The sequence below is a fragment of the Danio rerio genome, chromosome 18 (assembly GCF_049306965.1).
Source record: "Danio rerio strain Tuebingen ecotype United States chromosome 18, GRCz12tu, whole genome shotgun sequence".
Lineage (NCBI taxonomy): Eukaryota > Metazoa > Chordata > Actinopteri > Cypriniformes > Danionidae > Danio > Danio rerio.
In genome coordinates this window covers 16,806,377-16,824,585 of record NC_133193.1, presented here as the reverse complement: position 1 = coordinate 16,824,585, position 18,209 = coordinate 16,806,377, and the positions used below count along the sequence as shown (strand labels likewise).

The window sequence follows — 18,209 nt, the reverse complement described above, 5'->3', positions numbered from 1 at the left end:
AACTGTGCATGCTCTAACCTCTGCTGCTGCTTAATGTACAGTCAAGCTGATCTGTGTGTGTGTGTGTGTGTCTCGTGTCTCGTGTTCAGAGTATGCTGAAGGATGACGAGTTCTTCTTCCCCAATGCCAGCGTGAAGGATGACGACTCCAACGTGTGAGAAGGGGACCCTCACTCTCGCTGCTTTAATGCCAACTGACTGTGCCAACACCTCCATATGAATGCCAAATATACACGTCAGCTCCATGAAACACCATTTCAAAGTATTTATTACGTTACAATATGCCTTCTAAGAACATTGTAATAATAAGAGAGTTTGAAGAATGTCTGTCCTGTTTTTTATCAGATTGTTAGTGGTCTTGTTTATTTTATGCTGTTTTTTTTTTTTTTCTTAAAATGAATAGCAGTCCTACTGAAGTTTGCTGGTCATTTTTAAATCATCTTCCTGGATAAATCTGTGACAGGTTGTTACATATATTGGTGTTTGTGCCAGTTGTTATGGTGGCAGAAGAGCACAATGACACTTTCAGTCAAAATCAAAGATATATTTTATATGGATAAGTTAAAGTTGTACACTGCTAATACTGATACTAGCATTGACCTGTTGGATCCAGGTGCATTCTTAAACATGATGTTAAAAGTTTAGATGTTTTTGACTTGTACATTTTCTTTTCTTAAGCCAGTATATGCAGAATTAATGCATATGCTTAAAGCATTTGCATGCAAAATTCTGTACAATATTTTACATCTTGTTTGTAAAGGTTTGCATGTTATTTAAGGCTTGTTTGGATAAAATATTTGTACTTTAATGAGCGTTTATTCTGATTTATTTTTCCACTGCTGCAGTACTTAAAGGATGGCAACGTTCTCATTTATGAAAATGCTATCATGTAGCATCAATATTTAATGCAATACTGGCATAAGCACAAAATTGTAAGCAGCTGGGAATTATATTTAAAATAAATATATAGTGCCACTCATAACCATTTCAGAGTTACATGTTTGTACTTTGTTGACGTTTACTCGTTTTTTTTAAAGGAGAATAAAAGATGAAAAACTTGCTGGCTTTGTTTGTTGCATTTGTGTGTCGCTTAGTTCAACAGTTAGTGCTATATATTAAAGTAAGCGCTGAGCAGATGTATTATATAACTAGTAATAATATACAATACAAATACAAAATAAAAGCTGCAGTGCGGTAGTTTACGTAATTTGTCCATTATTTTCATTTCAAAGAAATGAAAGCGTTTAAAACGTTTTATTTTAAGGGGATTTTATATTGATGTTTATTTACAAAATTAGAAAAAAGCAGCAGTCCATAATTTGTTAAACAGCACCATCTGTTGGACAGTTTGCAGAAGTTTCTCTTTTTTGCATTAGTTATAAATAGTTATTTATATATTAGTATATCTATATTTATTGTGTTTTATGTGTAGTTTATGCTTTCAGTTTTTAGAAATAAACCGATCAATTGATTAAATCCTGTTTTTCATGGCTGACTCCTGTGGGCTTCCTATAGGGCGCGCATGAAGTCAGAGCATAGAAATTGCCTACCTGGTTTTGCAGACTAATAGTATGGATATAAAAATTAGAATATTACCATGTAACCTTTAGGAAAATAATCAAATTCTAACCCGATACCACATGGAGAATATATTATGGTGATTCACAGTAAATACTGTAGTATTTTTGAATTATGTTAAAAGTGTTATACTGTCTACATCATTTGAACAATTCCATGCAAATGTCAACTGTACCGTGAAAAAAAGTTTTTACCAAAATAACGAAACTCTTTCTGGGATAGTTCTAGGATATTGAAATACTACTTAACTGAAATATTTCTTACTGAATATTTATATATATATATATATATATATATATATATATATATATATATATATATATATATATATATATATATATATATATATATAYACACACACACAYATATATATATATATATATATATATATATATATATATATATATATATATATATATATATATATATATATATTTCAATGTTTTCAAACAATTTGATTTGATTTACCAAAGTCACACAAGTGGCAATTTCACATCTGTTACATCCATAATCTTACACTAAATGAGTAGTACAATAGTTGTTGAAAAAATGTTGATAAACATTGCTAATGTACTACTTCAGCAACTAAAGAATCACAGAAAATGAGTGCAAGAACTTGGTTCAAAAACTAAATTTATTATGAAGTACTTTTTTTCATGTGGGGTATATTACTATGACTGGTTTCAGAGAAATGAATCTAGATATTATGAAATTGTAACTAACGTGTACTTGAGAGAGTAATATTTTAATGTTGAAAACGTTCAGTGTTATGTTTAACACTATGTTTGCATAAGTTTATCGACTTGTTTTACGTTCTTTTTAAGCTATTTTTGCGTTGTTTAAAGTTGTTTTCTGATTGCAATAAAATAAAAAAAAATCCTAAACAAGACGCACTATTTTTGTCTCTTTAAAATATAACGTTAGAAGAACGTTTCATGTTTGTTGTAACGTGCCTGAAAGCGATAGATGGAGACACCGGTTTCTAAACCTAACTAAAGCTCTAGAAGGATAACCTGGAAAACAAAACCAATACCTAATATTGGTTATTATAGCAGCTCACAGCTTTAGAAAAGTTCTGTATGATTAATATCCGATAAACCAGTTAAAAATAACTTTGTTAAAGTCTCTTCCTCGACTTCCAATATGCCCCGCCCCCCAAAGCTCTAGTTTGAAGTGCTTTTCCCGTCTATCCCTCAGTCTTTTCTACTGCTGTGGCAGAGATGGATTGACTCGGTGAATGCATTTGAGTGTATTCAGGCATGAGAGCTTCACCAGGGGCCACTTCACTGTGTGAGCTTTAGTGTAAGACCTTCAACAAAAGAGGAAAAACCACACAAATACTTCGCGTTCATCTGTGCACGCGCATTATACCAACCACCATGGCCAGGGGGTATGTGGAAAACTTGTTTTTTCTTCAACTAAATCTTTTGACTTGTTTTAAAAGCAGAATGTTTTTATTATCATTATTTTTTTTACCAAAGGGCATTAAGCTTGACGTGGTTAAGATTTGTCTTGCTTTTGTAACCTTCTAAATTGGTGTTAATTATTTTGTTTACTTATTTTGTATATTCTCTATGCAAACTTAACTTTTACAGCATTTCTCTAAACTGTAAATTCCAGGATGAGATTAACTTTTGTCCGCTTAAATTACATCTTTATATAATTCTAACGACATAATTTGTATACATTCTTTTGTGTGTGTGTGTGTGTGTGTGTGTGTGTGTGTGTGTGTGTGTGTGTTTACATGTTACAGATATGATTTTGGATGGATCCCTGTGCTGTTGTCACTGTTTACGCTCACTGATGCATCAAGGTAAATTATTGTACCCATATATTAGGCACTTTATTAGGTACACCTTACTAGTAACAGGTTGGACTTTTACCTTAAAAACAGCCTTAATCCTTTGTGGCATAAATTCATCAAGGTAATGGAAAATTCCTCTGAGATTTTTGTCCATATTGACATGAAAGCATTACGTAGTTGCTGCAGATTTGTCCATGATGTGAATCTCCCATTCCATCACATCCCCAAGGGGCTCTATTGGATTGCGATCTGGAGACTGTGGAGGCCATTTGAGTACAGTGAACTCATTGTCATGTTCAAGAAACCAGTCTGAGATGATTTGCGCTTTATGACATAGCGCGTTATCCTGCTGGATGTAGCCATCAGAAGATGGGTACACCGTGGTAATAAGGGAATGGACATGGTCAGCAGCAATTCTCAAGTAGGCTGTGGTGTTGACATGATGCTCAATTGGTACTAATGGCCCCAAAGTGTGGCAAGAAAATATCCCCCACACCATTACACCACCACCACCAGCCTGAACCATTGATACAAGGCTGGATGGATTGATGTTTTCATGTTGTTGACACCAAATTCTGACCCTACCATCCGAATGTCGCAGCAGAAATCGAGACTCATCAGACCAGGCAATGTTTTCCCATCTATTGTCCAATTTTGGTGAGTCTCTGCGAATTGTAGTCTTAGTTTCCTGCTCTTAGTTGACAGGGGTGGCACCCGGTGTGGTCTGCTGCTGCTGTTGTAGCCCATCAACCTCAAGGTTGGACATGTTGTGCATTCAGAGATGCTCTTCTGCATACCTCGGTTGAAACGAGTGGTTATTTGACTTACTGGTGCCTTTCTATCAGCTCGTACCAGTCTGGCCATTCTCCTCTGACTTCTGGCATAAACAAGGCAGTTGCTCCCACAGAACTGCCGCTCACTGGATATTTTCTCTTTTTCAGACCATTCTCTGTAAACCTTAGAGATGGTTGTGCTTGAAAATGTCAGTAGATCAACAGTTTCTGAAATACTCAGACTAGCCAGTCTGACGCCAACAATCATGCCACGTTCATGGTCACTTAAATCATCTTTCTTCCCCCATTCTGATGCTCAGTTTGAACTGCAGCAGATCATCTTGACCATGTCTACATGCCTTTCTATTTGCATTACAAGCAGTTGGACAGGTGTACCTAATAAAGTGGCCGATGAGTATATATATATATATATATATATATATATATATATATATATATATATATATATATATATATATATATATATATATAAATGCTTTATGTGAAAGCTTTTTATGTACAATTTATACAACAACATTTAATGCAATTAACTTTTCCCCTTACATTCTCAGTCAAACTGTGAACCAGGAGCTTTCGAATATTTTTAATGAGCTCTGGAAGCTGGATGTAAATCGCATGGAGCCTCTGACTAATTACAACATCTCACTACAGGTTTCAGTATTTTTTTTACCCCCTGAATAGTAACTACGGTGACAGGTCATGACAGTAAAGCATCTTGCATTTCTTTTAGGGCAAAGCTGGTTACATACCACAGGGAAGCACAAATGTGGTAGACCATGCCTCATCACCACTGTTTGTTAATGTCGATGAGGCCAAACTGAGCTCTATTACCACTTATGCACGTATGTTCTTTTCTTTATATTTCCTGAAATAACACCTAAGAGACTAGCCACATTTATTTATTTTGTCAGTTTGCAAAACAGTTTGTACAGAGATCTGTGCTCAGATGATTTAAAGGAGACACGCCAAGAAACAGCTGTGTTTTAGGCAGGCAGTTAATCTTACAATCAACTGCTGGAACTGTTACAGGGAATTCAGTCTTTTCTCGTGATTTATGAAATTATCCATTTGTTTAATTGTTGCCTGGTGCAACATTACCAAACATTTGAATGTTCATATGAAACAGCAATGCCTGTCAATTCTATCACATATTTTGGAAAAATGGATTGAGCAGAATAATAAAGTTTAAGACTGAAATTATTTACATACCAAAAAAAAAAGGCAAGACAGCATTAAAATATTTATAAATATTCTGACAAATATTTTAGCAAATAATACTAGTTGCATGCATTGTCAATATTTCTACCAAAGGAAGGTTTACAGATCTTTCATAGATTATAAATCAAAAATCTTGTGAACAAGAACTATCTGATGAAATATTAAATCACTATATTTAAGCATCTCAGTGGGCTTTACCCATTTGTTAGCAGCCAGTATAAAAAATATATAAAATAGATTTAAATATATAACAATAATAAAAATTAACAGGGTGTCCACAGGGTTTTAAAAAGTATTAAAACTCTACATAGAGAAATTAAAAGCCCTTAAAATATTAAATTTGATCTATTTTACAAGGTATTCCATTTTGTATGGTTTTTGATTATGCAAAGTATAGTTGTATGCTAAAGCTTGCCTGAATTTAATCTGAATATTGGGATGCTAATATGGGGATAGTTTATGAAACTGATCAAATCCTGCTCTATTAGACATCACATTGTTTTACTTTCTTCAGTAACCAAGGTTATTTCTGCTGGTCAGTAGGTGTCTCCTGCTGGATTAGCGTTTCAATTCAGTGTATATATAATGTTTTAGTTTAAGATTAGTTTCTTACAATCAGTATTTAGTAAATATACTGTAAGTTCAAATGTCATTACCGGTTGAAACTTACAGTAAAATAATGATGACATCTTAAGATGTATGGAAAGAATCTTAAGGTCTTAAAAGGTATTGATTTTCCCTCTTTGATTTCATTTCAATATAATACAATTTAGAACAGTGTTTTTCTACCATGTTCCTGAACTTCCTGGAGGACCACCAGCTCTGCACATTTTTCAAGTTTCTTTAAGCAAACACCCCTGAGTCTGATCATCAGCTCCTTAGCTTTTAACTGAAAGACCTGTATTGGGTGTGACAGACAAAGGAGATGTCCAAAACATGCAGTGTTGGTGGTCCTCTAGGAACATGGTTGAGAAACACTGATTCAGACTGCTCATTTAATATATTTTAAGTACAGATCAGACTAAACAAGAAAATGTTTTATTTTCAAAAATAGGTTTGTTAATGTGTAATTTACACACCAAAATTTCCAGACGTGATTCTTCTTTTTTTATTCTTCTCCCTGATGCTGGTAAATGGTGATTTAAAACAACAGGTTTTATGAAGCTTTTGGACAACTATGAGAGGTCCACTGGTGTGGCAGAGAGAGTGACCGCTGAAGAAGTGACCGAAAATAACTCCTTTCTGGATGCTATCTTAGAAACAGCAGTCATGAAGGTATTGTAGAAATTCACCTTGTATAAATCAAACTATTCCCTTTACCCTAAGAGAATGCATCTCCTTCTTTTGTATTTGAAAGGAATAAAAAAAGAAAGCTATCAAAGTTTTATTATAAAGAGAAGATTCACCTTTTTTCCGTTGCTAACCAAAATATTGTGGTTGTTCCCTTCCACACCCTGTTCTTGGAAGCGGCATATTATAAAAATGGGAGAGGAATGTGGAAGGGCGTATGATGATGATTATGGGTCACGAGTTCAGTGGGTTCAGTCCTATGTTAAATCATGTTTGCATTTCCTCAGCGAGCCCACCAGTACCTGATTGGAAAGGGAAAATCCCGCTCGGATCTGAGACAGTTTAAGAGTCAGCTGTACTACATGTGGTTCCGCCTGTATCATAGAGAGAGAAACGGAGGGTAAGTGAAAATAAAAATAAGATGACATTTTCCAAATTGCTAATTTATATCTTGCAAATTTGACTAAGCTGATGAGTGCATTGAGTTAACAGATTGCAATGCAGACAGGGCATGTCCAAATCCACTTTTGCTATTTTAAGGATAAAAAATTTATGTATGGTTTGCCGCATGGTGCATGGTCTAACAGGGTTGTGCTTATTCTCTTAATGAGTTCTGGGTGTGTTTTGAGCATAACATGCATTCATTCAATCAGAGTCTCATCTCCCATTCCTTTTAAGAGTCATTTGTGTTGTGCCATAGCGCATTTGCTATTTGCATGGCGGACTTTATAAGTGGATAAACTGTACGGTTCTCTAGTGAAAAAACAGTTAAACAGCGTCTGTAGAGTGAGGATAAAGAACGAGCCCCCTCCATTCTGCCTTTTTACTTTCTCTTTACTTTGCTTTCACTCTTTTCTCCTTTACTTTCATAGATAAGAAAACAGTGTTGCACACACTCCACTAAAGACATCCATCAGCCTACATATTTATTTAGTTTGTTAATTGCAAAGATTTGTTTCAAAACTATTTCTAAATTCCGTTTGAATAAATAAATGAATATGTGGACAATGTGGACAAATCCAAGCTTGTTTTTATTCAAATAAATAAAAATATGCATATAATAAATAATGCTGCTAATAATAATAACATTATACAAATGCAAATTGTCATGAATAAACTGAAAAAGCCCCCCGATATGAAAGCATGTAGGTAATGTTTTAGGATTTGAACCCACATAGGCGCATAACCAATGCCCTCTGTGCTGCACTTCAGACCAACTTTTAGATAGTCAACGGCGCAGTCTATCTCAGTTTCTCAAAATAGCAACGTGCCAACAACGCGCCTTAACAGACCGGAACACCCATGAGTCCACAAAGTGGCGTAAATAGATTTACCATTTAAACAATGTGGTGCAAAACGTGAAAATTAGGGTAGTGCTGGTCTGAAAATAGCAACAAATCATGCCATACACGTCTTGTGCCTTATTGTGCCAGGTGTATGATAGGGCCTATAGTTTTTTCTTCAGAATTGCATGATGTAATCTGAGAATACAAAGATATAAGCTCAAAAACGCAAGACGAACTCTGAATTCTAAGCTTTATTTTGCAATCATAAGAAAAAAGCTGGAATTGTACTATAAATGTATATAAACCTAATTGCAAAATGTACATTCAAAATGGCAAGGAAGTAATTGAGTTTATCTTGCAACTTTGAAAAATAAAACATCTGAATTGCTAAATATAAACTCAGAATTATAAAATGTTAATAAAAAAAAAGACTTTTTAGCATTTTTTTAAGTATTTATCTTGCGACTGTGAGGAAAAAAACATCAGAATTGCAAGATATAAACTCTAAATTACAAGATATAAATTCAAAATTGCAAAAAAAAGTCATATTTTTGAGTTTTTATCTTTCGACTGTAAGAAAAAAAAAACATCACAATGACAAGATATAAATTCAAAATTGCAAAAGAAAAACATCAGATTTTTGAGTTTTAATCTTGCAACTGAGAAAAAAACATCACAATTGCAAGATATAAACTCAGAATTACAAAATGTTCATTCAAAATTGCTAGAAAGTAATTTTTTAAAGTGTTTTTATCTTGCGAATGTGAGGAAAAAAACATCAGAATTGCAAAATATTTACTCAGAATTACAAGATATAAATTCAAAATTGCAAGGAAAAGTCATATTTTGAGTTTTAATCTTGCAACTGTGGGGAAAAATTCATCAGAAACTCTAGAATGTGAGAAAAAGTAATCATTTTAATATTCAACCAAATTGCATAATATAATGTTTACAATATTTTGATATGGCTGTCTATTTATTGATATAATTTAGCTGGATTATGATAGAAAAGATTGTGATGCTGTGATGTATCAATATTTCCCCTCTTTCACCTTTGCTTTCATGACAAAGCATGACAAGTCTTGTGTATGTTTTCTGCTCTAATTATAAAAATCATCCCTTTCATCAAACCAGGGAGGACTCCAGTGGGTTCGAGCATGTGTTTGTCGGTGAAACCAAGTTTGGCAGAGAAATCATGGGGCTTCACAACTGGGTCCAGTTTTACCTGCAGGAGAAACAGAATCTCCTTGATTACAAGGGCTACAAAGCCAGAGCCAATGATGTGGTACTACTTTTATTTCAACATTTAAATAAAGTCTGTTCCTCTTTTTTAAAGGCCTCAATATACTCTGAATATATGAAAGTTTGATGTTATTGTGAACAATATCAGGCAGTAATGCACAATATATTAACAGGTCTATCAGTATTAGCTGATATTTACTTATTTTTAATGTCAACTTAATTGGCCTGATAAGAAAAACACCATCACATGATCACAATGATCAAGTTTTAGATGTTTTCAGCCATTTGGTACTCTATAGTGGGCCCTGAGGGTTTGAATGCTTTCTACATCAGGGATTCCCAAACTTTTCAGCCCACGACCCCCAAAATAACCATGTCAGTGACTTGCGACCTCCATTTTTCAAGGTGGCTATACTGTAAATATATCAACATTGCTGATACAACTATAGGCATATAAACATGAGTATACTGACAACACAAAAATGCAACAGTCTAATAACCATCTGATGTTTTTTATAGTCATTTATTAATCTAATTACTTTTTAATATAAACATTGAAGGCTGAATTTTGTTTGTTTGTTGTTGTTTCTTTAACGCAACTATTAACTATCTCCTGTGGGTCATGAATAAAATATGGTAATTCAAATAGTTTAATAAAATTTATTTAAGCTTTGGAAATCACCAAGCGAAATCACCCTTGTCATTGTCCCACGACCCCCACTTTGAGAACCACTGTTCTACCTGATGTGATACTTGAAGTTCCCCTGTTGTCTGCATTTTTTAAATCTGGCCAAAAATCAGGATCAGTGCATCCCTAAAATCATTGTGATGTTCATTAAAGTACAGTATACCCCTTTCCCACTTCCTTTTACCCTGACTAAAACAAAATGAAGGAGTAAATGGGGCCTTTAGTTGGTTTGTCGTCCTCTCTGTAATTGATTTGATTGTTCTGTGTACAGGCTCTGCTGAATCTGTTCTTGTTCTGTTCATTTCCTCCATGCAGCCTGATGCGGATGACCATGTGTTGAATGTGCAGTTCAGCTGGCACGGTTTGGTCAAGCCAGTGGCGAGTGCATTTGTGGGTGTGAGCCCTGAGTTTGAAATGGCCGTTTTTACCATCCTATTCCTGACGTCCACTGAGAAGACCACCACCGCCGTTGTCAATCTGGACGAGTACCAGCTGGAGATGGTGGTGCACAGACATGGTCGCTGTATTGGGACGGCCTACCCTAAACTGCTGAGCAGCAACAACAGACACATGTAGACCACACATACTGTAGCTGTTCACAAGTTATAAAGGCATATCTTAGTTTTTAATACAGAGACATTTACATTTAGTCTTTTAGCTGACACTTTGGTCCAGAGCCACTTTGAACATTTATTTTGTATTGCAGATGTCTTCATTTTAGATGCTTGTTTACTTTGCGAGATACATTTTGCTAATTTGGTCAACTTCAGAATGCTTTTACAGTTAAAAACAGTAAGTTTTAAATACTAGCATGCTTATAGTGTTTAATCAGAATTGACTTTGATATGGTCATTTTTTTAAAATGTATTCACGTATTTTGATTCTGACTGTTGTTTTATGCATAATTGGTTATGGAAAAAAAAGCACATAACCGTTTACATACTTTTATTTTTTACAGAATCAATAAATCAAGAATTACTCAATAAAACTCTTTCTCGCTCACTCTCGGCTACATACATGTATAGTACACTCATAGGCCACTTTATTAGGTACACATGTCCAACTGCTCGTTAATGCAAATTTCTAATCAGTTAATCACATGACAGCAACTCAATGCATGTAGACATGGTCAAGACGATCTGCTGCAGTTCAAACCAAGCATCAAAATGCAGAAGAAAGGTCATTTAAGTGACTTTAAAAGTGGCATGATTGTTGGTGCCAGATGGGCTGGTCTGAGTATTTCAGGAACTCCTGATCTACTAGGATTTTCACCACAACCATCTCTAGGGTTCACAGAGAATGGTCTGAAAAAGAGAAAATATCCAGTGAGCGGCAGTTCTGAATGCACAACGTCCAACTTTGAGCTGGATGGGCCATCCTTTTATGACCCGTCTTCTAATGGCTGCTTCCAGTAGGATAACACATAATGTCATAAAGCATGAATAATCTCAGACTGGTTTCTTGAACATGACAATTAGTTCACTGTACTCAAAAGATCTCCACAGTCACCACATCTCAATTCAAAAGAGCACCTTTGGGATGTGGTGAAACAGGAGATTTGTATCATGGATGTGCAGCTGACAAATCTGCAGAAACTGCATGATGCTATCATGTCAATATGGACCAAAATCTCAGAGGAATATTTCCAGTACCTTGTTGAACCTATGCCACGAAGGATTAAGGCCGTTCTGAAGGCAAAAGGGGGTCCAACCTGATACTATTAAGGTGTACCTAATAAAGTGGCCTGTGAATGTACATTGTTGGAAAAAAAATTAAATAATGAAAAAGAAAGAACCCAGTCCAAGAGACATAAAAACAAGCAGAATTCCTTTATCGAGACGTGTTGGTTAATCTGCAGTCACACAGCGTCTTCACGAAGTCCATGTGTCTGCAAGTCTGAATTGAGACAAAGATTACCTGTCTATAATGTCTCCTTAGGAGGAGGGGAGATGTCCAAACAAAGCATGCAAATGAAGTATTGAAGTCAGCAATATAAACTTTATTACCCCAGCCCTGATCTCATCAACTGCATTTGCCCAGCTCTGATCTCATCAGCATAATAGTAATATACATAATATATATATATGTGGGAATTACAACAGTTTGCATTTGTGCCCCCCACTCGTTAAGGGACCAAATAGTATGGGGCAATTGACTTTTCAGCCAATATATATATATATATATGCATATCAAAAAACATACAGATTCTCTATATGGTTAGAAACATGTTTGACTTGACAAAAAGCAAATCTTACTATTATTGCAAAAGTAAAAGTCAGCAACAACAAGGATCCAAATATATAATTTGTTTTTATTTACTTTAAAAAGCTCGACAACATACATTTCTTTTATCTCTAATATAATTCACAGGTGGAAGCACAGCTCTAAAAACAACTATTTCACAACTTGCATTTCTGACAGTGGAGGTTTGCGTCTGGCTATCCAGTATGAATCATTTTTTGTGATTCCCTGTCAGGATTTCTGTGCAAAGTCACCTAACTGAGGACATTGGAATTCAATGATTTTGTGTATAATAACTGCTTAGTTGCCAGAAAGGCACATAACACTGTTTGCATCTGTTTATTATAGTAAAACCAATAAAGAGTTCTCCAATTAATACATATACTTTAATGGAATGTAGAAGTTGTGAGATTCTAACTAGCTAACAATGTAGCTTTCAAGTGCACAGTTCAAGAAACCAACAATTTGATTTGATAAACAGACGTTATTTTAGAAACCATTCAACATATTTGAACACATTTACACACTCATTGTAGATTCTTATTTAAGGCTTAAAACATATGACTCTGCATCTGAACTGATAGAGAATGGAGCGTAAACAAATCAAACACCTGACTACCTTAAATGGGCAACAGATTTGTGCTTAGAATACGACAGACAGCCTGTGCATGTGTGTGTTATTGCCTAAATACTTGTTTTCTCTTGTAAAATAAAATGTAACTATAAATAGCACCATATAAATACACAATAAATTACCATTTATTATCACAGATACTACCTTTAATTTTACATAAAGTAAATTACTGTCATTTATTCTCTGCACTACACAATTTCATACAAATTCTACTCATTTTACAGTAAAATACTGGCTACTTTAGGATTATTTAATTTACTGCATCATCTACAGCAAGGGTTAACAGTGTACAATTTAAATAACTGCAACAGAGAAGACATCTAACAATCGATGCCCACCTCCACCCCCCTCCTTTTGGAAGGACATCTGTTTTTCACTCATTCACATGTCCATTGATCCATTCTGGAAATACCTAACCTCTAACCACTCAGTCATTGCTGAGGTGTGCAATTCCTATTTTACTTCACATGCTGCACTCCAGTCTATAAAGACAAAGACACAGCTCTTGTGAGTTTCCTTCTTCTGCCTGTTGTGTCCATTACTTTAAAAAAAAAAAACATCTGCTGCAGACAAGACATCTAGCTAACTATCTAAGCCCACCACCACCCCCTTCCTCTTGGAAGGACATCTATTTTCATTAATTCATCCACCTATCCAGTTAGGAAATACCAAACAAGACTATTAGTTTGCAGTCATTTCTGAGGTTCATTCATTCATTCATTCATTTTCTTTTTGGCTTAGTCCCTTTATTAATCAGAGGTCGCCACAGTTGAATGAACTGTCAACTTATCCAGCATAAGTTTTACGCAGCTACCTACTGTACTACTGCGTCGCCCATTCCTGAGGTGTGATTTCCATTTCTCCACATGCCCCAGTCTAAACTGCAAAAGACAATAACAAGACATACAGAGCTCTACTTGCTGGCTATGAATCAAATGTTCTCCAGTGTTCTTTAGATAAATCTTTACTATTCCCTTGTGGGTTTCCTTCTTCTGCTGCACTCCAATCTGCAAAAGACGAAGACAGCACCAACAGAGCCCTACCTGCTGGCTGAGCTCCAGCAATGCACAAGCTGTTCTCCAGCAATTTTTCGATAAATCTCCACCGATGTCTCCTTCTTCTCCCTGTTGTGGTTCCATTACCTAAATAACTGCCACAGAGAGGACATCTAACAATCTATGCCCACCACCACCCCCTTCCTCTTGGAAGGACATCCATCCATATCCATTTGTTTTTAAAGGATGATCCTGACCATCAGTTTCCAGTCATTGCTGAGGTGTGTGATTCCTATTTGTCTCCACATGCTGCACTCTAGTCTGTAAAAGTCAAAGACAGTACTAACAGAGCTCTACGTGCTTGCAGAGCTCCAGAAATGCACAAGATGATCGCCAGCATTCTTTGGATAAATCACCTTGCCTTTGTGAGTTTCCTTCTTCTGCCTGTTGTGTGTCGATTACCTGAAAAAGAAACATCTGCCACAGACAAGACATCTAGCTAACTATCTAAAGCTGAGCTCAGACTACAGGAGTTTTAGGCAAATTTATTTTGATCACGAATTTCTGAGATGAAATCTTGTCGAGGGCTTTGATCGACTCCGATACTCTGCGCAGATTATCTGGTAATGTGAGCCATTTAAAAATAGAATCTCGCACGTGCCCCTGTAAATGGGGTCTAGCGACACTCCTGGTGAGTCTTGTGCTCCTGAGGCTCTTGTGAGTCTTCATTTTCAGCCTGTTGTGTGTTCATTAACTAGTTTAAATAACTGCCACAAAGAAGATATCTATCTAACAATCTATGCCCACTTCCACCCCCTTCCTCTTAGAAGGACCTCTATTTACCATCAGACCAGCCGTCCATCCATTCATTATTCTTTCCATCCATCCATCAATACAAAAAATAACTAATCAGTTTGCAGTCATCACTGAGGTGTGACATGCCCCAGTCTAATCTGCAAAAGACAAAAACAAGACTAACAGAGCTCTACTTTCTGGCGGATCTCCAGCAATAAACCAAATGTTCTCCAGTGTTCTTCAGATAAATATTCACCATCTTCAGTTCAGTCTCCCTCTTCTGTCTGTTGTGGTTCCATTACCTGTGTTACATGCCGGCTTAAGCACACAACAAAATGAAGGAAACCCAAACGAATTTGACTACAAACATGCAAAAATATATTTAAAGGTTACAAATAGACCAAATGATAAAGTAAAATAAAGGGCAAAGGGGTAACACAGTAACCAAACTATATGTCTAACATAACATGACGTCCAAAACAACAAATTACATAGGAGCAAAGTTCACATAATTGAAAAATAATATATGCGGTGATCAAGTCAAAGGAAGTCAAACGAAAAGACGACCCTTCAAAGCAGTCTCCCAAACACATATTGGAAGCTCCTTAAATAAGCCAGAAGATTAGCCGCACCTGCTGCACCATAAGACACCTATTAAGAAAAAGCAAAGACCAGGAAACAGAACGAACCAATCACAAACCCATAACATCTGCAATGTAAATAACAGCCACTTTCTGCTTGTGAGTTTCCCGATTCTGTCTGTTTTGGTTCCATTACCTACAATGTAAATAACTGCCACAAACAAGAACTCTATCTAACAATCTATGCCCACCACCACCCCCTTCCTCTTGGAAGGTCATCCATCCATGCACCTATCCGTGTGTTTCCCTCTTTCTCCACATACTCCATGCCAATCTGTGAAACAGAAAGATATAAGGTCTTTAATTAATCTCAATACATTTCTTTAAAAACTAACTCCATTGTTTAATCAGTTCTACCTGCTTATTAAGCTCTAGGTCTTCAAGTATATCTCCAACTTTACCCTTGTGATTGTCCTTCTACTCAACTTCAACCTGCAAAAGACAAAGAAAGCCCCAACAAAACCCTACAGGCTCCTCGTCTGCCTGCTTGCTCTCTTTCTCTCTCTATTACCTGAAAAAGAAAAATCTGACACAGACAAGGCCTAAGTAACCATCTATACCAACCACCACTCTTGTATCTTGGAAAGACTTCCATCCATGCACCTGTCAATCTGATTTTTGAAAGAAATTCCTGACCATCAATTTCCAGTCATTCCTGAGGTGTGATTCCCATTTCTCCACATGCCCCAGTCTAATCTGCAAAAGACAAAAACAAGACTAACAGAGCTCTACTTGCTGACTGATCTCCAACAATAAACCAAATGTTCTCCAGTGTTCTTCAAATAAATATTCACCATTCCGCTTGTGAGTCTCCCTCTTCTATCTGTTGTGGTTCCATTACCTACAATGTAAATAACAGCCACAGACAAGACATCTAGCAAACAATCTATGCCCACCACCACCCCCTTCTTCGGAAGCGGAAAAAACAAAAAGACAGCTGTGAAACATAACCTGCTTTGTGTTTTTGTAGGAAACACAGTTTAGATCTGTTTAGGGTGTAAGAGTTGAAATATTGCAAATATTCTGATATCTTTGACAATTCAAAACATGAGCTGAAAACAGAGACTGGTAACTTCACAACCCACCAGGGGGGAATGCGGGAAAAACCAGTTCCTGCTGCATTTGCATCTGAGTATGCTGAAACTCAGCTTCATCCCCCCAACTCACGCATATGGTCATTTAATGTTCTAGATTAACCAAACTGACTTTAACTATCATGTTTGATATCATTTGAAATGTCTCAGTGCGATTGGTACAATGGTCTCATTCTCTCAGAAATAGACATAATCAGAACAATAAATATATAACTTCAGGCATCTTTTGAACCACTGTGAAGGGTGTGACTTTTATATACACACACCCCCTTCCTTGAGGGAATTCTTGGATTATTTAAGGTAAGGTTTAAGAAAGACTCAGCGCGATTCTGCTTACCCAGATCAGCCCATAACATGGAGCCTAGGCTCCACGTTATGTAAAATTCACACGTTATGTAAAAAGTCAGGAATGCATCTTTTAATCTTGGATTTATCTTTGATAATTTGATGTTTTGTATTGATCGTTTATGAATTGACTGATTGAATTTGGCATAATACATTTACCTGACTAATAAATTATGTTTTGAATTATTCAAACCTCGTGTTATTATCACTGATAAATGTTGTTGTCCATAGCACTACAAGCCACTGTACAGGTTAGTAACGGACTAAAACATGTTAGACGGAGCAGCGTGGCACGCTATACAATGTTGGTAGAGATCCGACTAACAAATTGGCATTTATTCATGTATACTTGGACTGTAAAAGGCCAACTATTTAGAACAACAAAATATTGTTGAAACTACTTTAAATGTGGATATTTAGGCCTTCATCTACAATCTTGATTAAGTAGATAACAGATCTATGGGGACCACATAAAAATCTCCTAAATTGAGTAAGTAGGGTTCTGCCTTTTTAGGAGAGTGGTTAATCGCCTCTGTTTAATGACCAAGACTGACGAGCTTGTATTAAGAGATTGTATACCCGGCCGGTGCAAGACTCGAGATGCTATCGGAATCTGAGTAAAAGAGAATAAGGTATAATAACAAATCAAAAGAATATTCAATCATAATCTAAAATAATGTGAAAGGAAACAAAATAATCTTCTCAATGTTTTATAATTGGAGTCAGATAAAACGAGGATAAATATATTAATATTCTAAACCACCTCATACTAAAATTGGAGTCAGATATGAGTTAAGTTTAATATAAATCAACATTGTGCACTGGAAAGACCGAACATGCAGTGAACCTTCATCCACCATTGGATACCGTCATTGGACCAACTGGCTGGACCCTACAAGGGTAAGAGGTGTGTGAGTTATTGCAGTCTATCACTGAATGTGTCAGGAATATCAAAACAAAAACCAACTTAGCTCCGCTCCTTTAGCGCCACTCAAATAGCTTGATCCACGCTGGCATTTCTCCCCTTGGGTTTTAGGTTATAAAAAGGGTAAAAGTTCCACCACCCTGTCCAAACTTTAAGGAAACCAGGTATCTGATTTGCAAAATCCATATGCACAGCGCTTTGGCTTGTTTCCCTCGGTCGAAAGCTTGACAAAGCTCCAGCGTATAGCTACGGTTGCTAAGCCACAATTGTGGGTGGCGGTTTTTGGGTGTGGTTTAGCGAAGGGTCAATTAAGCCTCTATACCAACCACTACTCTTGTACCTTGGAAGGACATTCATCCATGCACCCGTTGATCTGATTTTTATAAGAAATTCCTGGCCATCAATTTCCAGTCATTCCTGAGGTGTGATTCCCATTTCTCCACATGCCCCAGTCTAATCTGCAAAAGAGAAAAACAAGACTAACAGAGCTCTATTGGCTGACTGATCTCTAGCCATAAACCAAATGTTCTCCAGTGTTCTTCAGATAAATATTCACCATTCCGCTTGTGAGTCTCCCTCTTCTGTTTGCTGTGGTTCCATTACCTACAATGTAAATAACAGCCACAGAGAACACATCTAA

At 36.2% G+C, this 18,209-nt stretch overlaps 2 protein-coding genes across 11 annotated transcripts in view; both read left to right on the top strand.

Moving 5' to 3' along the window:
* The window catches only part of ppfibp1b (PPFIA binding protein 1b), a 96,431-nt gene extending 95,372 nt beyond the window's left edge, over positions 1-1,059 (top strand). For 9 of the 10 annotated variants that reach the window (XM_073929237.1, XM_009293504.5, XM_073929236.1 and 6 more), the window contains one exon: positions 90-1,059. In XM_073929237.1, the coding sequence (XP_073785338.1) occupies positions 90-158 (69 nt within the window). In that variant the 3' untranslated portion in view covers positions 159-1,059. 10 annotated transcript variants of the gene reach the window in all.
* Positions 1,060-2,744: 1,685 nt separating this feature from the next.
* Positions 2,745-10,887, top strand: endouc (endonuclease, polyU-specific C). Its single transcript, NM_001044974.1, is given in 8 exon segments — positions 2,745-2,967; positions 3,331-3,390; positions 4,727-4,826; positions 4,906-5,017; positions 6,547-6,668; positions 6,971-7,083; positions 9,104-9,254; positions 10,215-10,887. Coding segments are annotated over 8 exon segments (930 nt in total). The 5' UTR covers positions 2,745-2,956; the 3' UTR covers positions 10,476-10,887.
* The last annotated feature ends 7,322 nt before the right edge of the window (positions 10,888-18,209 follow it).